The 27,833-nt window shown below is 41.2% G+C and overlaps 2 protein-coding genes across 6 annotated transcripts in view; both read left to right on the top strand.

Annotated features, from left to right (window-relative positions):
- LOC103315309 overlaps positions 1-27,833 on the top strand; it is an 86,997-nt gene that overhangs the window by 33,386 nt on the left and 25,778 nt on the right. For 2 of the 4 annotated variants that reach the window (XM_031930374.2, XM_032599654.1), the window contains exon 2: positions 13,493-13,698. In XM_031930374.2, the coding sequence (XP_031786234.1) occupies positions 13,493-13,698 (206 nt within the window). Of the gene's footprint in view, positions 1-7,050; positions 7,272-13,492; positions 13,699-27,833 lie in introns of those variants that run through there. The other 2 variants (XM_031930373.2, XM_031930375.1) reach the window with 2 other exon arrangements.
- On the top strand, positions 21,224-27,822 carry LOC100123781. Of its 2 annotated transcripts, none has more exons than XM_016990010.3 (3): positions 21,224-21,560; positions 21,751-22,668; positions 24,488-27,822. In XM_016990010.3, the coding sequence occupies exons 1-3, from the start codon at positions 21,422-21,424 to the stop codon at positions 24,505-24,507; spliced, it is 1,077 nt and encodes a 358-aa protein (XP_016845499.2). In that variant the 5' UTR covers positions 21,224-21,421; the 3' UTR covers positions 24,508-27,822. The 2 variants fall into 2 exon arrangements, with proteins under 2 accessions (XP_016845499.2, XP_031786232.1); XM_031930372.2 differs by lacking the exon at positions 24,488-27,822 and adding an exon at positions 22,790-22,874 and having other exon boundaries at positions 21,363-21,560; positions 21,751-22,731.

Genomic DNA, 27,833 nt, shown 5'->3' with positions numbered 1-27,833 from the left:
ATTGCATGACCCGTGTTCTATTCAGGAATTCGAAAAGGTGCGTATGGGATTTTTTCTCTTTCTATCGCGAAAACGACGCGATTGTTCGAAAAAAGCTCGGAAGCTCGTTTTCCATTTAAAAAGTCGACGGATATGAATCAATGCCTTACTTATTCAGCGGGCATAAAGCCGGGGAACTGCGGATTTATGGCCAAGAGTTGGAAGTAATACTTCTGAACTGTATAACGCTTCCCTGCGAACTATACAGTCGAGTTAATGTGAGAGAAAGCAAGATAAATATACGCGAAAGAATGACAAGACAGAGACGCACAGTGGGAGGATTGCAGAAAGGAAAAACGTTGGCATTCTATTCGACTTAACGGGTGATATAATTTCGAAGTTGGAACGTTAGCGAGCATATTCAAGCGTTAAACTGATGCTAGTAAAGTATCATCTATAGGATGCAAATGCGAGAAGTTTATCTTAAAAGTATTATATCCTTTCTATGTGTGTGGAGTCTAGCTAATTAAACTAGAAGCTGCTCTATATTATGAGTTGATGCTTGAAACGGTAGATAACGTCTACTTTCTACGTTCGTTGACTTTACAGAAATATACAAGGAATATTGCAGGAAGAGCCTTTACGTAATGATGTGTGTTTACTCGGTGATGGCAGTGCCTTTGATGAATCAATCTCGTCTTCGTGCAGTATTCATAGGTCAAAAAAGAACACTTCGCATTGAAGCTTTTAACGATTTCATGCTAGTTCTCTATTTGCAAAAAAATACCGCAGTTAACTGTGTCATTGATAGTTTTAATTAAAATTTACCAAAAAGTTAGCCCTGTAAAGTCTCTGAAACTGCCAAAAATACCGGCGGAAGCGAGACCCCTCAATGTCACCAGCATAGGCACTCGTTCCAAATGGATTTTACGCGTAGCGGAATTCAACGCAAAAGCTCAAACGCGTCAATTTCGAGCATATAAATTTCTGAAATTTGAAAAGCACATAAAAGCTTTTCTCGCACGCACTTGTCAAAAATGTCGACAGCTACGGTCACATAAATCCTCGGATAATCGCATTACGATATATTAACTTCGGACTCGAAAAAAAATGAGGCGGGAAATTCAAATCGAAAATGTTTAACGAACTGAAGTAACCACAATCGTGAAACGTTTATCCTCCCATGAACTTCCGTGAAATTCAAGTAGATATCGTTGTATGAGAAGAAGGAGAGATTCCCTCGAGAATCACAGGGCACCACATGCACAGTAGTGGCTCTCGTGCAACCAACAAACACTCATCTTCCGACAATTAGCACCTGGGATAGCGCGAATCTGCCGAGTAACGCATAAAATATCCACCCGCCGGTGCGCGTTTATAAGGGAGCAATTAGCTCTATTCCATTTCGCCCAAGCGGCGCAGAAGCTTACAACGACGCGTTCGCTATTACTGTGTCGATGCTTAATTAAGTCTGCGCCTGCTGCTACTGCAGCGAGAGAAAAGAGCCGAATCGGCGACTCGTGGGACCACTGCCAAGAGCCGTCCGACATGTGCGCCGTACCTGTATATTACAAGCGCGAATGTGCCGAGTTGTTCGAGCTTGCAGCTTTTTCAAAGTAATTAGCCCGATATTCTATGCGTGTTTGCGCGGGCGTTTATTATCTGCTTCGAGGAAAGTTAATGAAAGCGCGAAACTACGCCGTTTCCGTTAATTTTAACGCTATGGGGGTGAATTATTTAAAGCCGAGCTTTTGTATCTATACATATGAGCGTGTATAGGTCAATTATAATCAATTATAGAGAGAAAATAAAAACTGATGCTTCGGCTAATGTCTGTTGATGGATATTGCCAAGACTCGTTTATTATCCAAAAGCCGGTACCGCTTCGACTGATCCCGTCAAAGGACTCATTTTCGCTCTGTGGAAATGATTGCGTCTACGAAGTTCTGAAAATACGAATACAGTAGAATCAGTTTGGTTAATCAATAACAAACTTCACTAGTTACGAGTTATTTCAAGCTCTATGTTACTTGTACTTTGCACCACCAACTTGATAAAAGATACACACTCTGGTGCTGTCGATTATCGAACCCATATTAAGTTGTGTTGAATTATTAACAGTAAGATGCAACTACATAGAAGACCGATTCCACGAGGAAGATTTAGTAACTTCCAACTTAACAAAAAGTAAATTCGAAAAACATATCATCATTAAATCACTTCCAAAAGCAACGACATAGCTAGCCTATACAGTATGCATACAATCCACATACGCCCACACTTCTCACTAACGATTAGGCAGAGACTCGTCACGAGCAAGAGTGTCTGAATTACCGGACTGGTCATTTTGCTGGAAACCACGGACGCTCCTCTGAGACTGACGTGGACAGAAGCCCTGTACACAGCAGAGCGCGCGTGGCTCGCGCTACTCCCTGGCAATGTCCGCATCCCGTGCGTTCACCCATATGTGTATGCTCGGGGTCAACGTAATTATAATTATTCCTGCAGGCCGAGCGATAGCGGAAGTGTCCGAATATCAGAGACACAGACGCGTAGTTTAGAGAACTCGAAGTAAACACCAGCGCTGAGTCTACGTGTTTACATTTTTAAAACTGCTGGGTATTAAAAATGTATCTTTTATAAAGTTATTAAAAATAATTTTTGCAACCGACGAGTTCCGCTCGTATCATTCTGGATACCGTAATTTTATTACGGAGTGAAGCTCGACGCAGAAAATTGAGAGCTGTGTTGAAAAAGGACTGTTGGATTGTCGGAATTTAATTAATGAACGAGAGTTTTTCAGCGTGTCATATATTTACTGCGTCAGTATGGCTGCGTATAGTAATGAATCTTTTGACTTTGTGACGAAGCAAAAGTATTATGCGTTATTTAAAGATTCTACAAAGTAATTATGGCCTTTTGAATTAAGTAAAGTTGCCATCGAGTTCGGGACTTTGTTCGTGACCTAATCCGATTATCTACTTAAATCTTCTCTGGTTTCCCAACTCTTTGATGGGGTCCTTATAATTAAAAAGATGATACATTTTCATAAGGATTGCGTCTATTTTCGAACAAGGCGACGATCAAAAATAAATAATAGTCTTTTTATAATTTATTTTTGTTACAAGCAAGCGTCTAAAGTACAGCAAGGAAATTATACAGCATATGACACAATCAGCTTCTATTTTAGCGTCTCTGTATCGAAATGCATTTACACGGCATATTGTCGCAGCTGTTTATGAGCTGCTCGGTTTGTCGCCCACGAGAAACTAAGAGCCAGAGAGACCTCCTGCTGTTCGAGTGTTTGCGGTATGTCGACTGCACGTATCTACACTGGATAAGTGAAATCAGTACAGAACATTGATGAACCTGTCAATTCCAGATCTCGATGTCAAAAAAGCTTCGAAAGCGTGAAAAATAACCTAACAGCTGCCCCAGAAAAACGCTTCAAACATTTTCGACGCGTCCAAAGCGCTCTAGAAGCTTTCATCGAGGATAACGAATTGATTTTAATTAAGGGAAAACTTGTCGAACAATTCGAGTTTAATACGCGACAGCGAATCGATTGATCCGCGCCTCGATTCGGCTCGATTTTGATTCTATCATGAAGTCGAAATCCACGGCGCCGCGTCCGTAGTACCCCGGCGGAAGAGTTATCGGTATTGGTGATATATGCCTGTTAATTACGTGTTTGAATTACGAGCGCGCAAGGAGCGAGAAGCCAGATGACGCCCGAATCCCCGACAGCCGCCCTCTGCTCGCTCGGCTTTTCCGCTTCTCTCTCTCTCTCTCTCTCTCTCTCTCTCTCTCTCTCTCTCTCTCTCTCTCTCTTTTTCTCTATGACGCGCTGCTGCAATTAGCGCACCGCACGTCTGAGAGGGAGGGAAAAAAATAGAGGGTGCGACTCGACAAAACGCTTAAGCAGATTAGCCGTATGAATAATCCTTATGTACAGGGATGAGACATCGGTAGACCACGTAAAGTCTTCTGGTATGAACACTGAGGTCGAGTCGTGTTCTCTGTTGCACTGCTGCGTATTTCTCTCTCTTTTTCTCTTTTGGCGCTGTATACCTTAACGAGATATTCGAAAATTCCGGAGTTCCAAGAATCCGAAAGGCTTTTTGAGTCAGGTGTATATAGTCGAGCTGGCGGCTTATCGTGGAATTTCAAACGCGCCGAATGCATATTTGCCATGGGCTATAGGAACCGCAAAAGCAACTCGTTACTTTATTGCGCTTAGGGTTGCTGTACGTTGAGCAATTTTATGTATATACTATTTTCTACGTGCCCCAAATTTATTATTATTTGTACTTCTATCAGCAGAAATAACACATATTTGCCGAATTCTCGGAGGCTCTATTTGGTTCCGAGTTTTCGACATGTGCGCGTCCGACCATTGGATTTATACCACTGCAGGATAAACTGTGAAGTGATAGGAAGCCTATAGGAAATAAAATCGCTGCTGATGGCAGCTTTCTCGAAAACAATTTACCGATGACTATCGACGTCACGCAGTAAGATTAACCAAATTATTTCATCGCAAACTTCATCATTAATTAAATTCTTGTTGGGCTTATGAAAAAGCATCAACAGAATAGGACGTAAGCATAAAAGAGCAGGAAAAACTTTACAGAAGTACGCACTTTCACGAGTCAGCGCTGATTAAAGTTGAAAATATAAAAAATTCATCATACTATACTTTATGAAAGGGCTTTCTCCTTATTCCCATAGAATATATATCACAAGGGAAGTCAGGTCTCGCGTTTATATGGATAATCCACGGCTAATCCCGCACACGTGTACGGGCAGCCAGGAGCTTTCATTCAAAGAGGTTTCGCGTCGCCCAGTCTTTCCTTACACTATATACATTGAATTTTTTTATCCTCTATTTTGTACATCATCGTAACAAAATACAAAAGGCCCTTGAATACACACGCGTATATTTTATATAGTAAGCTTTATTTTCAATTTATGTATAGCTATTAGGTGCATCGGCGAATAATAAAAAATTCAATTTTCCGCGTCCCATTCGTGAGCCGATTTTATTTTTGCCGCTGTTTCGTATGTTTCTCAAGCTGCAAGCACGGCGGGATCGAGTTTTAGTCTGAAAATGTACGAGTACAGCCGGGAAGGTACGAAATCAGCAGGAAAAAAGCTCTGGAAAACGAAATTATCCGGAAAAAAGCTCTTCCGCGTATACGCTCTACACGCGCACTCGGATCCAGCGTGGACCACTATTTTGAGACTCTTGACATCAGCTACTGTGTGGGTATACCTGCACGGCATTGACGAGGATATACCGTAGTCCCTGCAAGCATTGCCAAGTGCTTTCAGTACAATGCGAGCTTTATTTACTTACGGACAAGCGACGAGAAGGCGACTTTGCTGTCTGCTACTGTGCCCGATTCCTCGTGGTATTTTTCTTTGCTTTTGTGACTGGAGATCGGAGATTCACTTCTTCTCATCTGCGTGAATTTGGAGAAAGGCGAAGAGCAGGTTTTTCTTGTCACTTTTGTTACAGTTTTTTTTTTCAGCTACAATTCAATACTATCAAACTTTCGAATGTAAAATGTTTGTTCTAATATCGAGTACCGTTACTCACGAATAGTCCGAATATCTTCCAGCAATCTTAATCTAAGTGGATTTGAGATCGTCTTCATTCCCAGCAGCATCGAATGTTCCACGATTGGACAGCAATTAAATTAGAGTAGATAGTGTCGTGTCAATTCCGTCAAAGCAGCTATGCGCCAGAAAAGAAAGAAAAATTTCACTCGACGATTTTGACAAGCGTCGGTATGGAATAAGCCGCTCTTGAAACGTTATATGCCTTGACGTCTTACGTCGTTATAGAAAAAACGTTTTTTTTTTTTAAACGACCGCGAGCTACTTTCATCTGCCAATACCAAGCTCCTCTGAAGAGTCTTGCTCGCGTCTCTTTACCGCTCGATTGAAAGATGTATCGAGTGACTTGGAACAGCTGAGTCGTGCCAGGAATGGCCCACGGAATTTCTTAGCTGAAACTTTCTGTATACTCTTCCTCGGCTGCGGCCTCGAAATAAGTTTATATCGAAATCGCTCTGGAGTAATTCCTTATGAGATTCTCGAGGTGCCTGGGCTGAAGATACCGACGTTACATTGACCGCACTGGCCTCAGGCCAGAGATCCTTGACTACTGCTTAACTCTTTCTTAACCTGAATAAAAGATGTTTTTTTGTTGTTTTATTTTTGATTTAAGCTTCGTATCTGTTGGGACAAATTGATGTGTAATTGCATTTTGATTTTCAATTTTTAGAAGAATTTGCATGTGAAAATAAATATTTCTACAAATGAATTTGATAGCCGTTTACAAAATTTCATGAGAGCAATTGAATATTTATAAAGGTCATAAATATTTGGTCCGAAATGGGAGCAAGCTTCTTTTTTTGCTTCATCCTTTACTTTTAAGCTCGCTCTTTTTTACAGCGTGACCGCGCAAGGGAGGAAAGTTCTCCGCGCGGTGGATATTCTGCGCACTAGTGGTCTTAAACCACGTCGAGTCCCCCAGAGAATAATAGCCTCGTAAATTCTGAAAAAGATGTATCGCCAAGAAAAACATAACAAGGACAATAATAATTTTTGTTTCTGCTTGAAAATCTTCATTATTTCTGACTCCCAAGTTTATATCTCTGGACTAATTGCTTAAGATTATCATTTATTATCCTAAAAAAGCTGTTATCTATTGTAAGATGGTCCCATACGTAGGGTAGAATATATTTTATTTTTTTACTGAATGCGCTGCGGTCGAGACATTATTTTAGTAAAAGTAGCCAGCTTAGAATACGCTTACCGGCATTGCATATGTAAAATGACCATGAAAATACAATATTTATAATTCTTTAACCGTGTGCGAAGTAGTAATAATTCTAACAAGTTACACAATGTACTATTTCTCAATTTGTTAGCCAGAGAGAAATTAATGACTATGTATCGTGTCTGATAACTTTATCACAACTAAAAAAAAAATAAAAACATGACCTTGTTTTTTCTCTCATTCTCTCTCTATCTAATTCTCCTTCTCGTGATTGCTTTATCATTTATACTCTAGTCGCAATAAAGGCCGCATTTGTACAGTGACCAGTGGAAAGTCAAGTTCTTCCACAGATCTGCTAGACTACATTTTACTTATATTAGACTAATATTTTAAGTGATTATATAGTGTTTTTGCATAAGTGAATCTAATACCACGAACATCATGGTGTCGTCAGCCAAAATGGTAGCAATATTTGCAATCGTTTGCCTAAGCAACGCAGTTGGTCTGTACACAATTTAATACAACAGTGAAAAATACTTCTATTCATTGCTATTTGCTTCGCTAGAAAATTAATTTCTCCTATATAGATGTCATTGTCTTGCCATTGAAAAGCTATCGCGCCCATTTATATCGGATTCTGAGAATAGACGTGGTATAAGAGATATAGTGATAAATAATTCAAATAAAAGAAGAAAATACTTTGATTAAGAGTAGAGCTTTTACGGATTAACACCAGATTATCGAATTTAGATAATCCTATATGCAAAGTTCAACGCAGTCAGAAAAAAACGAAAATCCCATAGATATAGGTATCAGACAGAATGTTTAGAGAAAGGGTCAATTTTATCTCCTCTACATCATTGATTCAAATCGATAAATGAATTCCTCTTCAACGTGTGCTTTAAATCACAGGCGGTTACGCAAGAGTATAACGTTTATGGGTAATCACAGCAATTAAGATAAATACATAAACCAACACTATTATCTATTCATACGGTAATGAATCATTAGGGGAGCGAGTTCCCATTCGATAATGTAAATTATTGCTCACAGTTGGTGCTCATAGAATTCGTAATGCGACTACATTATAGCGAATGCGCTTTCGCGTGAAATTATAATAAACGTAATAATGGGTATATTCGAGTGTAGTTTATGCGATTCAAATTTACTGGCAAAATGATTGACGATGAAAAAACAAAATCTTTCATAGTTATAGCTTTATCTCTGACGAACCGTTGACGTATTACCGAAAAAAAAAAAATGTAACGTGATAACGCTATCTATAATAAATGAAGGCGCGTGAGCGTGATCAATCAAATTGGAAACGCTAACGAGTCTCACAATAAATTCGTTCAAACATACACCTTCCATTCCAAAATTAAAAACTTCAACTTCAATTAATTTATATATTATTTTTCATTTTATTTTTACCCGAGTCGCAAACAAAAACCTCTCGTTATCAGAGTATCCCGAAAAATAGTCGTACAGGGATTACGTCCCAAGCTAACACATAGCTCGCATGAATCGATCGGCGCAAGATGAATGGCTGAATAGAGCTTGCACACGCACGGAGCCCGCTTGGCAGCTGCCGTAAATATAACGAGTGCTTATTATCCGGCAGCAGCTCGCGCCTCAAATTTTCGAATTGAATGAGGCGAGCCTCGCGGTAACAAGCGCTCCGCATCGATTTTCACGCGGCAAATGCGCGACAAGCTCTCTTTCCCGGGAAAATGGAAAAAAGACGTCCGTTCAATCGCGCCACCCTCATACATACAGCGCGCACGCGAAAGCTGCAAATCCGACAAGGACTGATTGCGTCCAGCCTTTTCGGCTGCACTGAGGCAGGTGTGCCAAAGAAAATCCTGACCCTGTGGCAGCTTGACGTTTACGTACGATTTATCATGCGTGTGGAATGCTTCTTTCACACTTGTGGTTCTTGACGGCGAAAATATAGGATAAATTATTATTCGCTGCCTTTTCCCGCGTTTTTCTTCTCTCTTAGGTGTGTATGACACTCTGAAGAGTTTTTATCCGTACATGCTCAAGGCTATTAATTATTTACCCTCAGCTCGGCATACTCTGACTAATTATGCATATGACAAGCTCAAAGCTCATCCTTTGAAATACGGCTTCGTTTCAAGAAATTATAAACCGACTGTAGGATGCAGCGCTCGAATATTGGATAAATAAACACGAGTCGGCACGGCAGGTATAGATGGGTTGAATCGTTTAACACGATTATCGAGCTCGTCGTACACTTTTGAGCGGCTGACTAAATCCGCTTTATTACCCCCTGAAACACAATATAACGGGGCTTGCGCGCTAATGCTAACTTATATAATTTCCTCTGGTTTCTATATTTACATGCCTACGTACACACAAGCAAGCAATAATGCAATCACCATTGAACGCCTCGCCGATCACCTACTTTAAATCCCAAACCCAAAGCTCTCGATCATAATTCCATTACATATCCTGTTTATCGCAATCTCCCATAACAATTGAGAGATTTAGCGAATAAAAATAGCAGAATCGATATAGGCCACATCGAGATTATCATTACCCGAGAGCGAACCAGATTGACGCAGGAAAAGGGGATGAGAATAATCGAACAATGCTCGCGCACTGACGTAGCGAATGACTTTCCCTCCCGCATCCGCCCCCACATCGAGCAAAGGAATGCTGCATTGCGCTAGGCGGCTCATATCAGCTCCTCGTCTCCATGTCAAAATGCCCGGAGAGTATTCCGCAGCGCGAACAATGGCCCGCGGACGCAATCATCCCCCCGCGTTTCTATTCTTCGCGCAAGCCTGGGGGCACCTATTCTTACGCAGGGAGATTTGCGTGCAATAATTTCCTTTTGAAAAGGAAAGCCTATTATCTAACGAGAGCTAAGAGTGATTTTATAAATAAATAGGAAAAAACATTGCGTCAGTCAGATCACTTGTATTTTCGAAGCAGTGTTCCGCTGCGGCAGTGACGTGCTTGTCTCTCATTGTCGAGAGCTTCGTACTTCGATATTCATATTCTGGAATTAATGTTTGATTGACGTTTGAAAATCCGTATAACGAGAAGTGCGATTAATGATTGCGAGATTGGTATGTATGAATTATTATTTCGCTCAACGATTCGATCGACAAAGACTTATTGTATTATTATGTATTTTTGCGATTATTGTGGGTGATGTTATTGATTATGTGATAAAGCTCGCGCCAAAGCCTTAATGGCTCTCGAGATACAGGGATTATATAACGCTTCAAAAAGAATGGAAACAATCAGTTTATAGGTATATTTCCACACTTCCGGCTACAATTGATATCGTTTCCGCTCGCATAGCAGTATACATTGCCGAGCGGCAATTAAGTTACAGCATGTCCACTCAGAGGAGGGAGAAAATTCCGAGTGGAATCCCGTGTTGCATTAACGTTCGCTGCATGTCAGTAATGCGAGCCGTGTCGAGAAATAGTCTGCGAGAATCCACCAGGGAGAGATAATAGAGAAAGCGATATAGACCGAGAGAGATACACTGCAGTTATATGCCCGGAGACTGAGGAAAAATAATCGAATGCGCGAAGGGGAAAGCAGGCCATTTCCGTACTCCCTCTTCTAATTGGTCACTTGTATACCGCTGCTGCATTCGCTATACGGCATTAACTACTCGTCCGAGCGTACAATGCCATCGACCGTGTATCGCAAGCTCTAAAGTGTGCGAGTAGAGCTTGTGGGAGTGAGTTTCAAGCCCCTCCCGCGAGAAGTAAATGCCGAGCTTTTAAATTCCTACAGCGAGAAGAACTTTTCGCGCGTTGTAGGGAAAAAAACTTGCTGCCCCGCTTTCTCTCTTTCCAGCATACGCAGAGATTTTCAGAGAGAGGATCGAGCTTTCAGCGCGTGGCTTCCGAGATTGATTTGTTTCTCGCGATTCGCAAATGCGAAACTCGTTGGCGCCGCGGAGTGTGTATTAGTGCGCGAGGAGGATAGAGCTTTACTGCTATGAGGCATGAGCGAAACACATGCTTGGAAACTTGGCTGCGTTATTATATTACAATTTTATCATCAGTCTATTCTATCATCCGGGTGCGTCGCACCTGGTGTTCTAGGATACGAGTAATTCTATGGGGAATTGGACGCTTTGAAAGGACGGAAATTGAGCTTTTTTGCGGGTTAGGTGTAACGAGTTCGAATTTTATGCCAATGATGTACTGGGTCGATGCTGTTGCTTAAAAGTGGAAATAAAAGATGGATTAAACAACCGCTGCTATAAAAAGTTATAGTCAATTAAAAGAGCTCGGATACAGACACACAATCAAAACTTTTCGACTTTCATTCCCATAAAAAAGAATAAACGATTAGTGATATAGTTATTAGCTCTTAAACGAATCCATTTACGACGAGCTATAAATTACCGAAAGCTCATAAATCCGATTTATATCCCAGACCAAATAGATCGAATGCATACCTCTATACGAATTCATTCGACAGAAATATAGCTATCATCATTTCGCGTCCGTTAATTGAATCGTTCAAACAGTCGCGTAGGAAAGGCAAAAAGGAGGAAAATTAATTTCCGCTAAAGACGATAATTGAAGTGGCCAGTGGTCGCTGGTGATTGAAAACGTGGGCTAGGTGTGGAACATCGCTGCAATCAGGTGTGCGGTCACCCAAACGAAGGAAGACGAGTATTTAACGAGACCCTGGCCAGACTGATGGGACATGAAAGCCAGTTTGGAATCTTGGTCGAAATGTCAAGCCACAGAAGCTGAACATAGTTTCGACCCATTCTCGACTTAAGCCCGCGACAGTCGACTACTGTACGTGTAAGTAAAGTGCAGCATCCGGTACTTTAGTTGCTGTGCCGAAACTCCAGCACATGTCCTTGCGAGCTTACGACGTCCTGGCCAAGCCACAGCCGTGAAAATCAACACGCAAGAAGCTGACGACGACGAACGAAAGAGCTAAATTCGTGATTGTTAGAAGACGTTTTCACTCAAAACATCATGAGTGAGACGTATTGAAAAATAATTAAAGTAAAATATCGTTGAAAGATAGTAATACATTTCATTAATCAGGGCCGCAATATTCACCATGCAGCATGATTTGTCGTCAATTTTGAATTTCGACGCGAAAGAATATATTATGCTTTTAATTAAAAAACAAATTTAATTTTTGGACTAGCTTTCATGAGAATTAAATTGTTATTGGCAACTTTTTGCTTTCATCATTTTAAACGCATGCAAACGTAACCGTGACGTTATCTGCATACCAAACACGAATCCTCGTCGCTCATTACTCTGCTGGACTTTTTAAATTAAAAAACATACGCTGTATCAACACACCTGAAGCTCTGTAAATAGGGCTTTTAATTGCTTTTATTAAAGAAAATAATTGATTTTTAAATTAACGCAACGGCTGCGAAAAGCCAGGATTTTATTGACGTCTAATAAAGCGACGCACTTGCCGCGCGTGTTGTAGGAAATGAAAATTGAGAATTCCAGGACGGTTGTATTAAAAAATAGCTGTGCATAATTAAATTTGGAATTTCGTTTCCTCAACACGAGATAGTTAAACCATAGCGGAAATTCCTATTTAAATTAATTCGCGAAATTTCATCAAATGGCTTTACGAGGACTGTGTTAAACCATGTTCTAAAATTATTTACACAATCGATTATAATAAACACCAAAAGAAGCGAAAAATTGAAAGCTATAGTCTGCGAAATCAGCATAATATCTTACATTTCGCGTATAATCGGTAACGAGGCCCAGACTATAAAATCCAATGTATAAGGCCAACATCGCTGCGATAAATATGCATGGGAGGGAGATCTCTTTCTCAGACATCTTTCCACATTTTTCGTCCCCCACCTTGACCCGTAACTCTTTCTTCTCGCGACCTAAATACATACGAAGTTACTTCACTTTTTTCTCTCCCGAATTCTCCGGTAATTCTTAAACTCCTCCTGCATCTCCTTTTCAAAACTTGGCTTCTTAGACGCCCTTTTTCCTCGCAGCGTTTTCCTTCGATTTCTTCGTCTATTTCACCTGATTTCCATACGTCCTTTCGAGCTTCTCCATTTGCATGCGTCTACTTGAGGAATGTGACGCAAGCTGAAAAATTCTCCGAATGTCTTGGCGCTTTTAAAGCGGAAGACTTGCCATTTCGTCGAGTCCCACGTGGCCGACGCTTTTTCCCTTTATCTTCTCGCGATGCATTATGCAAGCTCAATCGGAAATCTCGAAATCAAAATTCGCTCCTGTAGGTGAGTGCTGAATTTTAATGAGTTTTCTGTGTCTGAGAGTTGAGCGCGTCTTGGGCTTCTCGTTCACAAACATTGCTGAATTTTTTAGTGTAAAAAAGAAAAGCATTATAGTACAGGTTTTCTCGAAGGCAACTTTTCAAGAAATATTCATTTTCGCATTCAGTGAAGTAAGGTAGTAGTGGAGAAAAACTTTGAGCAAACTTTAAATTTTGAGCTTTTTATCAAGGCTTGAAAGTTGCTTTCACTGTAGACGTCATGCTTGACTAGCAAACATTTTCATCAGATGTACATTCTGAGAAGTTTCTTTAGTAAGCGAAAACATGAAATTTAAGAAGGGTTAATCAGTCTTCTCTTCGCATTTATTAGTCACCACATTTTATTAAGTGAATAACACTCTTACATTCTACTGGTGGAATAATATTTCGTTACAAAGTTATTAAAATGACGCAAACCCTTGTTTGTTACAGGTGCCACGGGCTTAAAAACTTTGAAGATAACGGCACCAGAGAGGGTAAGGGTTGGAGACTCGGCTCTGCTGACGTGTAGCTATGACCTGGAAAATGTCCCGCTTTACGTTATAAAGTGGTACTTGGACGACACCGAATTCTATCGATATGTACCCAAGAAGGAACCATCCCACGCCATATTTCCCGTGCGAGGCATCCAAGTCAACGTAAGTGCAAACAGTGTGATATCCTAGCGTTAGAATTATTCTTATTCTTATTCTAATGCAGCAAATATTTTAACTCAAAATGTCATAAAAGCTAAATTTTCAATTTTTGAAACTCTTGATTTGGAGAGAAACGTAAAATCTTTGTAAAACCTTATAAAACAAAACGTACTTATCTGATGACATCAGTAGCATATCATTCTCTATGAACACTCCAAGCACTTCGGCCTCATAAAGTTAACGTTTTATAAAAGGGCAAACGCAACGCTTTCTAGAAAATGAGTCTCTCCAAAAATGTATGAACGAGGAAACTTTGCAAGTATTGTCTCTCGTTCGTACGAGCTTACTCTGTCCTAAAAAGGAAGGCTGAAGGGGAGTAGTGGTAGTCGGGAGAGTAGCGTATTGTTGCACTATGCCTCTCGGATCGCTATATTACCGGCTTACCAGTCCAGAAAAGACATCTTAGGGTTAAAGAGCAGCAGCAGGGGGAGGGTAAAAGCGGCAGGCGGTAAAAGAGAGTTCATTTGTTGAAAGCCTTATGCTGCAAAGCTCGCTGAGCCCGGTTACAAGGAGCTTAGCGAGGAACAAGAAATCCAAGAGAAACGGGAGCGAGGCCTGAAGGGTAAAAAATACCCAAAAAGTCGTGACAAGGAAGAGGGTGTGAAAACATTTATCAAGCCTGTTAATCACCGACGTTTAGAGAACATCGAACTTATTGATATCTTTCCGGCGTTCTTGGATGGAGTAAGAAAAATAACTCGAAGAAGAAATTTTCTCGATGCTGAAGTATACATCTGTTACTTGCACTTGCTGTCTGATAAGAACATTTTCTCGGCAAACTTTCGGACTTGATTACTCACGTGCAACTTTATTTTTATCATTAGTAATTGCACATACTCTTTTGTCACTGTCTAAACACTCCGAGTTTGAGGCAGACGACAATAGGTGGCGCATATGCACTTTTCCATTTCCCTCATGAAAAGTATGCGCACCAAGCCTAAATATAGTGGTGTACCACCCATGTTAAAGCTGCCTTGATTGACCTGCTGCTTCGACCACTCATGCTGTAACTGCTCTCTGTGGCCTGTCATCTGTCCAAAAATTTCACTCTTGGTTTCGCTGGCCGAGCCTCGGCCCGCTCTCGTCTTTTTCGTTCGGCCATTCGGCATTTTCTGGTTTATTTCTGATACGATTGTCTGATCGTTATAACAATTTCGTTTTTACTCTCCATTTTAGCCAAAATAAGAATAAGTATCAAATGTGGGATAGTTAACCCTTGTAAATAAATCCACAAAATCTATGTTAACTAACGACCTTTCGTTGGTGCGATATCCAACTTCGTCAGATCAAAAATAGAATAATACTAAGAGGAAATTTCTCGAGAAAATCACAGTGAGATAAAACTCACGACTGAATATGTCATAGCTTACTATGATTGACTCTTTTTAACATAGTATCCCATATGCATGTGTTTCTGTGCGTGTGTATAGAAAACCTACAAATTTCGATTAAAGATTTTTCGACTGCTTACTTAATGTTTTTTTTTTCAATTAATTCATGTTACCTCGACGGACTAGTCCATCAAATTTTAAATTATTTTTAAATTTCGATTCAATATTTAACAGCTTACTTCACTTACGATAAGATACAAGAGATAAAAATGCAGACAATCACGTGTAAAAGCCAGAAAAAAGGCGAGCACATAAGCGTATACAGCCACAAGTGAGCCGTAACTGGACGAGCACATGTATGTTCGCACAGAGAGATAAGTGGGCGGGAGTATAAGGACAGAAATAAGGGTCTTAAGCTGGTGCTGCAAGCCGCGCGAAGGAGAATGAGTGAGAGAGAACCGGCTGCGCCTGTCCGAGGAATGACACTTTTTGCGCGTTTTCTTGCCCGCGGTTGCCGGTAGGAGGCTTATACTCCCCAAGATCCGACACACGAATCAAGTATAAGAGAGAAAGCGCAAGAGCAGCAGCAGCAGCTCGGGTTTCTCGTCGAGGCTCCGAGATCGATACGGCTGATTTACGAGCTTCTTCTTCCCCTTAATTTTTGACTCCTTTTTCTCCGGCTTTTTACTGCACAAATTGCTTTGATATAACGAGATTTTCTCATTCACCGGGACGTTAAGTCACGATTTCACTTAACCTTTCTCTATATTATCGGATTCGCGCTTTTACTTGGATTTATCGGTTATCCGATTACCACGTATCTGTATTTTTTCAACGCACAGACCTCGCTCGTGGCTCCGCGATTTTCAAGAAATAACGCCGCTCAATCTTAAATAAATCAGAGAACAATTCTACGAGTATACCAGTGCGTAAATAAGGTTCCTCTCCTCTCCTTCGATCGAGTTCTGGACTTCTCCGTGTTTGTACCAACAAGAGCCGCGTTATTTCTTCTCCGAAGATAGAAGCCCTGATCGAAGCCCCGACGTGTTTTCTCGCGCGCCAGCAGCCGACAAGGGCGCTTATCGGAGAAAACACTCTCACCGCTATACGGTATGCCGCTATTATTTTTCTACCTCACGCGGCGCTTGGATATTCGCTGCGCTGGCGAATACATTTCAGCGTCGCCGCATAGAGAGGAGTTTCTCGCGGTTTGCGGTTTTATTTAATGACCCCCTACTGCGGCCCTGTGTATTGAATGGACGCGAAGGGTGTTGTGAAATCAAGCATGCAAATTTATGGCTCTGCTTTATTTACGCGGCTGGAATTATTCCTCGCAGCACGATCGTTCAATTTACTCGGGAAATTAGTCTTGTTATCGTTCGCGAAACAATTTTCAAGCGTAAAGGGGAAATGTTAGCAGAAGGAACGGCAGCTTCCTCGAGTTCCTGACGTGGCATAAGCAGAGGCTCGTATACAGCTGTGGAAAAAAAAACTGAGCGAAACCCGAGCTTTTTTCCTCTATTTCGACCCGACGTTCTCTCTTTATCGCAGTCTTGCGCTTTGCGAAAGAGAGAAAACGCCTCAAAGAATACTCACGTCTGGGGGATACGTCCTTGCATTGATATTCCGTTTTAGTTTCGGGGAGGCACGTCGCCGACAAAGGCGGAATTGCTGCGTGTTGCGTACGCCAGCGGCAAATGGAAATGCTATAGACACCTTGGGGGATCGAACTGCTACTGCTGCAACTGCTGTGCTCCTCGGCTCGTTTCGGAGCGCGATTTACGTGCAGTTCTCTCGACACCTTTGCACGATCTGGGTGAGATAAGGTTTACTTTTTTTTAGCCTTTGGCATTATTGCTATGAGAGCTGACTTTATGAATTGTTTAATTTTAGAAACGGGTACGTGTTAGTCGTTTTATGCAATAACCGGAAAACACGCGGGTCCCACTGTCAACTTGGGTGAAAAACGAGAAGATGTACGTAGGTATCTAGAGACGACTATACGTCAGCTCTTGCCAAGGGTGACCCTATTTTACGCCATATTAAAGACACGTAGTCAGGCTATTTTTGCCTGTCATTCAGGATCTTGTCGTTTACAAAATGTACGTAAAAATGGGTATTACACTGCTAAGCTACATTTATTCTCTTGTTATCCCTACTCTTCATAACTTTGTCAAACTTGCTTTAGACTTTAGTTTTCCTTTCTATTTATAAAAAGGAATATTCTTTTACGCAAAATGTTGATTCAGTCAAATACAGCCAAGGACGAGAAAGTATATCTTTTTTCACAAGACTTTACGAGTAGTCAGCTCGTTAGTGCATGTATCTCATTCTTTTTATTCTCCTTCCCTCCCGATCTCGACATATCTTTATGCGTCACGCGCAGCCTTATATTTTATCCTCGTTCTCGTTATCGTTTTTCTTCTTTCTTCCTCTCACTCGACTTCTCTTTTGTCACGATAACGACTACATATACTCTTCTTTGTATGTTTTACCTACGACATTCGTCAGTTTCTGTCACCTTCATGATCCGAACCCCATCATTGAAATGCGCTCGTCAAACAAACGAATTCGATCGTAAAGTGCATTTTATCTTCCAAATACCCACACCGAGAGTGAATAAATTGAAATTTTCTCACGTATAAAGCCACGCGCGTAGTTCACGCCCCATTTTTTTTCAGGCGGCGAAAAACCGCCGCGAATAAACTTCGCCGATAATTTATCGCTTTTATTTAAAACTCTTTCAGAGGCAGCTGACAGCTTATTTCGCCCTGATCTTGATTGGATTTCAGATTTTACGCTCACGCGTTCTAAGGCATACACCGCGAAAAAAATAGCGCGAGAGAGAAATGCAGCTCAGTGAAAAAGAAACTTGAAAATGTTTTGAATAGTCAATCTCCGCTTCGCAGGTGGTGGCAACCAATACCCGATGAAACGCGAAAATACGATGTGCGCTCCGCATGAAAATTTGCTCGCTGAAGTAAATTCCCTTCGTTGCCCCGGTAAAGCCTGGGCTGTTACCACAGATCTCTCTCTTTTTCATACGTTGAGAGTGTGTAGCACTGACGCATGTAGCTTCGGCTTTCCTTTATCCGGCCGATCCGCACCGCGTACGACGTATATGGGAAAGAGGGAGAAGAAGACCCACATCGAGCCTACTTATATGAGCTGGAGAAGAGGCTTGAAGTAGTAAAAGACTTGCCGTGGGATCTTGGATCCGGGTATTTGGCAGCCATTTTTTTAAAGCTCTCGCAGATTTACTCTTCTGAGCTGTAGGCTGTGTATGTGTATTCGATTTTACTGCCGAGGCTGGTTCTTTTTTGATTACTTGGAAAGCTATACTTTTTGAAAATTTGGATTAAATTGATAGTTGTGTTTATTTCTTATTATTTATTTCCCTATTGAACTTCCGTTTGGACCGAATCCACTCCTCTTTCTTCCTATCGTAGCTCATTGAGGCTTGGAAGACTGCCATGAATCGAGAGACCCATAGCTTCTTCCACCTATTAAGAGATAAACTAGTCTAATTGGAACACTCTATAGTGTTATATCTCGAAGGGTCAGAAAATCCACACACATATACCAACCACACGCAAAGCTTTTAAAACTCGATCACTCGCTCACTCGTTTCCAAAGTTACCGAAGCAAGAGAAACAGCAATTAAATCCAACGTGAAAAACTCGATTGTTACATCGATTACTCCTCGTCTGGTCAAACCTTCATTAAATTGGTTTCTTTGCTCGACACCGGGCTAGCCGCGCCAGCGCTTCCCTCAGTGGCTTGACTCGCTCCCTCGCCGACAAAAGCATCGGCTGAAGCACCGGTGCAACAGCGCAGCCCCTCGACAACGCAAGAGAGCAAAGGTACTGTGCGAAATGAGCTCTCTCCCCCTCACTGGACGTTTTGTGGAGGGAGCGAGGCACTTGTCTCAATTTTTGGCACTGTTGTTAATTTCCTCGCGGAAATTCGTGCGGCCAGCACCACCTCGTCGTCCTCCATTTGTGCTTTTCTCCCTGAGCCGAGCGACTGCAAGCCTCAAAAGAAATAAAAATCTGGCCCTGTCCGCTATACTCTCTCCTTTGTCTATGTTCTCTCCCTTTGTGCCTCAACCCCTTTTTCGCGTTATATCCGACCAGCCGTGCCCGCGCTTCTATCGCCCACTGCGCCTCGCTTCTTTCTCGTCTTTTTCACTTTGCGCCGCGAATCTTCGGCCACGGGTGTTCGCGTTTTCCACCTACACCTCGTCTGCTTTTACGCCTTCCTTTTGAGCGCCACCACCAGCCCGCAGCGGCAACAGCGGAGTCCTCCCTCGCGCTCGTTTGCGATATGAGAGCGGCCGAGCAGTCGTGGAAATAAACAGCCCGGGACCGCGCCGTATTACGGTGCTCGTAAACGTCCATAAAAGCGGACGCTGGTCGGCACTGTTATCGCGCGTGCAGCGGCGTCCGATGAAAAGTTTTACTATCGCCGCTGTGATAAAGCTCAGCTTGCGCTTTGTTGTGTGCAGCCTATAGTTAAGTGTCACGAGAGAGCGTCCCGATGCGTGTGCTATAGTTGAGAAGCCTGGCAGACGGCTTAGGACGGAGTATATATGTGAAGGTGATGTGAGTCTTGATGCGCTTATGGATGATTATGACGGAGCTGCTGTATTGTCTTCGTCGCTCGTGGATTTAGGCTTGTACGGTTCTTGCAGGCGAGTTTTAATGCGAAACTTGGTACGTTGTGGGTGGAGATAAGGTGCTTTCCCATTTGGATACGCGTCGGAGCTTTCAGTGTCTGTGTATCATACAGCTACTGGCGTATTTTTAGTCCCGAATCTTAGGATCTTTGGCGTGATTGTGTGCAGTTAGTGCAACTTTTTCAGTAGGACAACGATCTAGTACTTAAACGAGTACTTTGATCTGTAAAGCAACGCTATATTTTTATGAAATGGACAAATAAATCATATTTTCAGTCATCAAAATTCTATTTCAAAAACTGTCAATTTTCACACTTACATGCTTACTCCTGCGTTTTTCCATTGGCGCCGTTCTTTCCATCTCCGCGAGAGCCGGGGACGCTTATACGATATAACGCCTGGATCGTGCATGGACATAAGCAGCGGCTGCGTACAGGGTCTGCTTTGGTATAGTACACGCTCTTGGTATAGCTCGAGGGACGAAGGCAGAAGCAGCAGCAGCAGCCCCCAAGGGTTCGATAGAAAAATAAGGAGGCGCGCGCACACTAGACTCTTTTATCGGCAGCAGACCACTGCTCCTCGAAGCAGTTTACCCTTTCTTTCGGAATATATTTTGCTGACTTTCGAGAAAAATTGCACCTCCGCGTACGCGCTCAAAATATTTATGCATCGATTCCATTGAGCTTTTTTTGTTCTTCGCAGCTTTATTTATCGCAAGTCAAGCTGTTGAATTATTTTTATTGCGTTTGGTGAATTTTAAAGTCATACGGAGAAATTATAGCCTGGAAAATAATATGGAACCATAAAACTTGGTAATCGTATGATGATCGAAGGTTCAGTGATGCGTTTATTCAATCCGGTCGTATACATGGATGTATTTATTACAATACGGTGGCGAAGTGGTAAGCGGCGAGCAAATATGAACGTGTATAGTCCTGTAATGTAACTTGAATATAAAAGTTTATCGGGTGAACGTAAAATTGTATGCTGTGGTTAATGGCATTAGCTTAAAAGTGATCAAATACTTGTATTGTAAAACATAGAGAAGATAAAGCCTTTTAAATATAAGAAAAGTTGAAATTGATGACATAGAGCTAGAGAATGTAATAAATCTTTTCATTCTCACGCAGTGCGTTTAGAGACTTTTCGTATAGCTTTATGCTTATATATAATCGCGAAGCATTTCTCATGCTAACGATCCGTGTCGCGTAAGATTTATGACGGAACACATATAAGAATAAAGCTCTTAGCTGACAGAATAACTGCATTATCGACTCAAATTTTGAATAGAAATCCAATTTACATTAAATTGAATTTGAATGCGTTATCTGTGATATTCAAAATAAAATATGTTTTGATTGTTGTTTTAAATGTTTTAAAATTTACAAAATAGTACCCACTGTACACTATTGCTGCTCTGGTTTAATTATATTTCGTTCGTCGTTCGAAGAGATTAACTATGTAGTACATGCGACTCGTCGCCAGATGACGCCATGTTTCAGAGCTATGGGGAAGCGAAAAACTCCTTCAGCTTCCCCTTCTCCCTCGCCCCGAGAGCACCGCTCTCGCTCCTCATTGTGTTTCTTGGCGCCGATGACGACGGACGTCAGAGTTATATAAGTTTTAAAATTTTTAAGTTTTAAGTTTTTTCTTGGCAATGCCGAAGAGGAAGGACCCCGATCAAGAGAGAATTAGGCAGCTAGAGTGGGAGAACGACCTTTTACAACGGGAGTTGTATCTGGCCAAAAGTAAAATGAACGAGACAAACGCTTCCGATTCCGAGGAGAGTCAAGCAGGTACACACTCGTTTGTTCGAGCTCAAACTAGGGTTGAGACGAACGTAGGCCCAAACTAGAGTTGGGATTTATGCCTAGAGCACCAGCTAAGCTCAAACTTAGAGTTGAGATAGCAAATAATCACTGACATAGCCAACACTTTGAGGTTCGGTAGTCAATTTGATTTTCTTTGTCTCTTTGTCTATAACAGATCTCACGCAAGATCCGGACATCGAGCCGCCGCCGCACAAGAAGACAAAGAAGGATCTAGGCGAGTCTCCACCCGCTACTTCCGACACAACCGACGACACAGGGGACAAGGAGAATGCGGGGGATTCGGAGGACGAAGAGGAAATCGCGTTTCTTGGGGATAACCCAGCGACAACGAAAGGCTCGGAGGTTAAGTTGTCACCCGGCCTCTGTCAGAGATTGAAGCTGTGGATGACGACAGGCCTGACTGAGGAGGAGAAAAAGACGTTGCTCGATAGTATTCCTAGAAAAGGAAATTTCTCCTTTGAAGCACCTATTCTAAATGAGGAGGTTATTATAGGAATGACAGAGATCGCCATTAAACGCGACGCATTTTTCGTAAACCACCAAACGTTGGCGGGCTCAGCGTTGTCACAGGTGTCGGCAGTCCTTCAAGCCATCTTCAATGATGACACACAGCCTGTACAACGCGACGACATCTTGGAAAAGCTGTCCTCCAGCGTGAAACTGCTTGCGGAATTGATACGCACCTTGTCTGCCACGAGAAAATCGTTCATCACGCCCGGCTTCGAGAAAAATATGAGATCGACCTTAGAAAAGGCCATACCAGAGCAATACCTGTTCGGTAATAAGATACAGGAGCTTGTGATAGGCACGGAGGCTTTGGTGAAGGTATCAAAGCAAATCAAAGCTCCGCCCGCAAAGAAGCCGTTACAGACAAACAATTCTTTAAACTGGGCACGTGCTTCCGGGAAAAAGAGGCGGGACGGACTGCACAGAGGAACAACCAACAACGGCAAACCGCCTCAAAGTCATCAACTTTCAACAAGCCCCATACGCAGAATCGACGTTACAACCAGTCGCAGCCCATGCAGCAGACTTCAAGGACATCGTACAGGTCACGACGCTAAACGTGGAGGTAAACGATACGAGTGTAAAACTAGGTGCTAGATTAAGATTTTTTAGCGATAATTGGAAAAAAATTACGAACGATCGATTCGTTCTAGACTGTGTACAAGGGTACGAAATCCCTTTCGTAAAACCGGTTACGCAAGCGAAACCTCCAATAAATATTAAAACTAGTCGGAAAGAGCAAAAAGCGTTAAATGTAGTCGTGAATAAACTGCTCGAGTCAGGAGCTATAGAACCGTGCGTAGAGGTAGATGGGCATTTCATATCCACTTATTTTCTAGTTCCAAAATCAGACAACACAGACCGTTTCGTTCTTAACCTAAAAGCGCTAAACGCATTTATGAATCCGGAACATTTTAAAATCGAAGATATTCGGACTGCAGTCAATGTCTTAGATAAGAACGATTTCATGGGAAAAATAGACCTAAAAGAAGCTTTTTTTCTAATACCAATTCGCGAGTCAAGCAAAAAGTTTCTGCGTTTTGTATTTCAAGATCAATTGTACCAGTTCCGAGTCTTACCTTTCGGGTTATGTACTTGCCCATATGTCTTTACCAAAATTTTAAAGGTCGTAATCTCGCATTTGAGAGCCGAAGGACATAGATCGACGATCTATTTGGATGATATTTGTCTTTTCGGAGAGTCCAAAGATATCTGTCTTAAAAATATACAAAAAACTGCGGACCTGCTAACGTCTTTGGGTTTTATTATTAACTTCGAAAAAAGCCAATTAGAGCCGAATAAGAAATGTATTTTCCTAGGTTTTATGATAGATTCCGAGAAAATGATATTAACTCTAACAGAAGAGAAAAAACGTAAGATTTTTGAAATGACTGAGGAATTTATAAATATAAAAAAAATGTAAAATTCGAGAATTAGCAAAGATAATTGGAGTGCTAGTAGCTGCATGCCCAGCCGTGAAATACGGATGGCTTTTTTATAAAGCGTTAGAGACAGCCAAGTACCATGCTTTGATAGACTCAAAGAAAGACATGGATAAGAAAGTCCGTATTTCCATGGAGGCAAAACGTGATTTGGAATGGTGGAAAAAATGCATATTAAAGTCATCGTGTAACATACGTAAATTTAGCTTTGAGAAAGAGATTTTTTCAGACGCTTCAACATCCGGTTGGGGTGCGGTCTCAGCAGGCAAAAGAGCGCACGGTTTTTGGAACTACAACGAGAGGAAAATGCATATAAATTTTTTAGAACTCACCGCTGCTTTTCTAGCCTTAAAATGTTTCGCAAAAAAAGATCGAAATTGCCAAATTCTACTTAGAATAGACAATATCACAGCGATAGCGTATCTAAATAAAATGGGTGGTATCAGATTTCCACATCTCAATAAAATCACCAAAGAAATTTGGGAATGGTGCATTGAGAAGGACATCTGGATCTTTGCTGAGTACGTAGCCTCAAAGGATAACATTGCCGATAAAGAATCCAGGATAAATAATGGACACCGAATGGGAGCTCGCTGACGAGGCGTTCAACTCGGTCGTACACAATTTCGGTCGACCAGAGATTGACTTATTTGCTACACGCAATAACGCTAAATGCGACACGTACTGTTCTTGGCAAAGAGATCCGGATGCCCTGGCAATGAACGCGTTTACAATTAATTGGAACAACAAATTTTGGTATGCATTCCCTCCGTTTGCGCTATTAACAAAAACATTAAAAAAGATTCGTGACGATAAAGCGGAAGGAATCCTAATCGTACCTCACTGGCCAGGCCAACCCTGGTTTCCGGAATTCAAGCGTTTACTAGTTAGTGATATTTTAGAATTAAAACCGTCTAATAAACTATTGTTATCCCCTTGCAGGAAACTCACGCACCCTTTAGCGTCCCAGCTTTCACTGATTGTCGGAGTATTGTCCGGGAAGCATACAGGCAGAAGGGCCTAGAAGAAGCGCCAGTTGAGATTATAGTATCTTCGCTATCCGAAAATACTTATAAACAGTACAATTCAGCGCTGAAGACATGGTGGTACCACTGTTCTGTAAAAGGATACAATCCTTACGATGCCAAAGACAAAACAGTCTTAGAATTTCTAGCTGATAGGTTGAATGCAGGGGCGGCATACGGTACTTTGAACACAATGAGATCTGCGATCTCCTTAATATCGTCGGACGATATCTCGAATAATAGTTCTATTAATTGGTTTTTCAAAGGAGTATATAGATTAAGACCAACGGCACCCAAGTATAATAAAACCTGGGATGTAGATATTGTATTAAACAAATTGGAAAAAGCACATCCGCTTGCTTCGTTGGATCTTAAAAGTTTGACAGAAAAATTAGTTATGTTAATAGCTTTAGGGACAAGCTTTCGAGTTCAGTCAATTGCGTTAATTAGTTTAGACACTATTTCCTTCAACTCAAAAGGGGCTGAAATAAAGATTAAAGAGTTAATAAAAACGTCAAGGCCAGGGGCGTATCAACCTTTCGCCGCATTACCTTATTTTAAAGAGAGACCAGGAGTTTGTATTGCGAGCATTTTACGCTATTATGTTGACTACACAAAAGCAATTCGTGGCAATACACAAAAATTAATCCTCACTTATAAGAAACCTTACAAGGCAGCGTACTCGCAAACTATAAGTAGATGGATGAAGAATGTTTTACACGATTGCGGGATCGATAAAAGTTTCACGGGCCATAGTACAAGGCATGCGTCGACCTCCAAAGCCCTTAAAGAGGGACTAAGTATTAGCGCGATCAAAAATGCAGCAGGATGGTCACGCGAATCGCAGGTCTTTGCAAAATTTTATAACAAGCCTATTGAATCTGTAGAAGATAATTTTGCAAAGGTTGTATTTTGTTAATTCCGAATTACTAACAGTTTCCTTTTTCTATTGATGTTCGAATGTTTTGTATTAGAGAATGGATGAATGAATAAATATATATACATGTATATATGTACAAGGGGAGGTTTCTCTGAACATCTACATAGTTAATCTCTTCGAACGACGAACGAAATATAATTAAGGATCAAACGAACTTACCTAAGTGACGTTCGATCCAAATTATATGAGTTCTCGTTCGAAGAGATTAAATTCCCTCCCATTTGAAAAATATGCCCTCCCTTAAAATAAACCTCTAAACTATAATGAGGAGCGAGAGCGGTGCTCTCGGGGCGAGGGAGAAGGGGAAGCTGAAGGAGTTTTTCGCTTCCCCATAGCTCTGAAACATGGCGTCATCTGGCGACGAGTCGCATGTACTACATAGTTAATCTCTTCGAACGAGAACTCATATAATTTGGATCGAACGTCACTTAGGTAAGTTCGTTTGATCCTCAATTATAGGACATACTGGGATACACCTAATCAACGACGTTCGATACTAAAGCTTCTTGCATTAGTCAAATGCCTTAATTATTATTATATCCTCATGCTATTAAAGCTGGGAACCGAATGCATAGTAAATGTTCTGGGATCCATTATATTCTAATAACACTTGAACATCTTAGTGCGCGGTATGAATATTTGATTGTAAGAGGATCAAGAAACGAAAAGATAAATCTTGTAACTTATTATTTACTTATTATTTTTTTTTCTTCTCAGACACATTGATTCTAACCTGCCCACAGGTGGCGCGCGGCGCGCGATATTTGAATTCAAATAAATGTCCCTAGGTATTCATCGGAGCCTTGTATAAGAAGCGAAACTAGAAATTTATCTCGAAAACGCAAAAAAATCATATCAATACGCACTAATTTATTTATTAAAATATGTATGCGAAGCATAATATACGTATATACTACGGTAAAAAAAAAATAGCATTTCCAACATTTACAATAAAAATTTTATTCAGATTGAATTTATAAAACTTAAAATTAAAATTATTAGTCGTATTAGACAAAAAATGAAAAATACGCAATTTTACGAAAAAACGATAAAAACTTTGTTTTAGTATTTTGCTTGTAACTTTGCGGAAATTTTTTTTATAAGCAATAAAAAAATCGACTTTTCTTTATACCTCGGTCGAAAGTACGTACGTCCCGCATCTATTTCAATGCAGAAAGTCCGAAATTTGTGCACTGATGGGGGATTTTGTTTTAGTATTTTGCTTGTAACTTTGCGGAATATTTTTTTGTTGATAAACGGGTTTCGGGAGCGTGTTCTACGGAACATTTCCTGTCAAAATAAGCAATAAAAAAATCGACATTTTTTCGACATTTAAAGGTGTTGTGTCCCCTTAAACATTGAAATCGAATCGTATAACATTACCAAATATAGTCGTAGTATACTTCACAGATCCTTAGTGCGGACTGAAGCATTAATTAAGATCAAGAGTATATACCCGTAAATTAATCGAAGAACCCTTTTGACAAAACCGTCCTGATCATACGATCTACACCTTGACGACGACACTGATCAATGCATTTCCGAAAACCGTAGCTTGATGGCAGCTCTGTGTACGGACTACTAAATATTACAGACCCATTAAACATGTCCGCAAGTTGCTTCATTAATGGTCAATGATATTAAAATCAAGGCTTGGATTGCAATCAGCAGTAGTGCAAAATTAATTTTCAACTTACAAGATGCTACGAGAGAAAACGCAATGAATCTGAGTTGAAATAGAAAAAAAATTAAATTAATTTGATTGTTAAATCAAAGTAAAACTGAGAAATGTAGAAAAAGGTGAAACAAGCAAAGAAAATTTAAGAAAGAATACGAAGGAAATGGAGAAAGGGCCAAAAAAAGATCGTTTTTAGGGTAGAGAATCTCACAGACCACGTAAAAGGCAAGCCATCGACGAGTTTGTCCAGGAGGAGGTAAGGCCACGTGATGCATAGAAATGTCTTCGATCGGCAGTGGAATGAAAGCAGCATTAGTGTATACCGACGACGTCGAAAGGATGACGCATATTGGAGACGGCAAAGTGGAGATGGAGAAGAAGGTCGAAGACCCGAGGATAAGAGAGAAAAGGGACGAGTCTTCTTTGGAGATAGAATGAGGCAAACGATCTCGCTTGTCGATGATTTGATTTTGCGCAATTTTTCGCTCGGGAATTCGAGGACCTTTTTCCGATACTGCTGCTGACGATTTTTTGCGCTGACGTTGGGATTTCTGAGTTTTCGGAAAGGGGGATTCCACTTTCATTATTCTTATTAGTGAATTGGCTTTTGCAGTTGGAACTAAGAGGATGTTTCTGAATAAGTTC

Source organism: Nasonia vitripennis, chromosome 4 (genome assembly GCF_009193385.2).
Source record: "Nasonia vitripennis strain AsymCx chromosome 4, Nvit_psr_1.1, whole genome shotgun sequence".
NCBI classification, from domain to species: domain Eukaryota; kingdom Metazoa; phylum Arthropoda; class Insecta; order Hymenoptera; family Pteromalidae; genus Nasonia; species Nasonia vitripennis.
This window is presented reverse-complemented; position numbering and strand designations above follow the sequence as displayed.

Excerpts from the sequence above, each read along its gene's own strand:
- LOC100123781 (XM_031930372.2), top strand. The coding sequence starts at position 21,422 with ATGCCGAAGAGGAAGGACCCCGATCAAGAGAGAATTAGGCAGCTAGAG. Across the intron at positions 21,561-21,750 it reads TTCCGAGGAGAGTCAAGCAG|ATCTCACGCAAGATCCGGAC; the intron begins GTACACACTCGT and ends TGTCTATAACAG.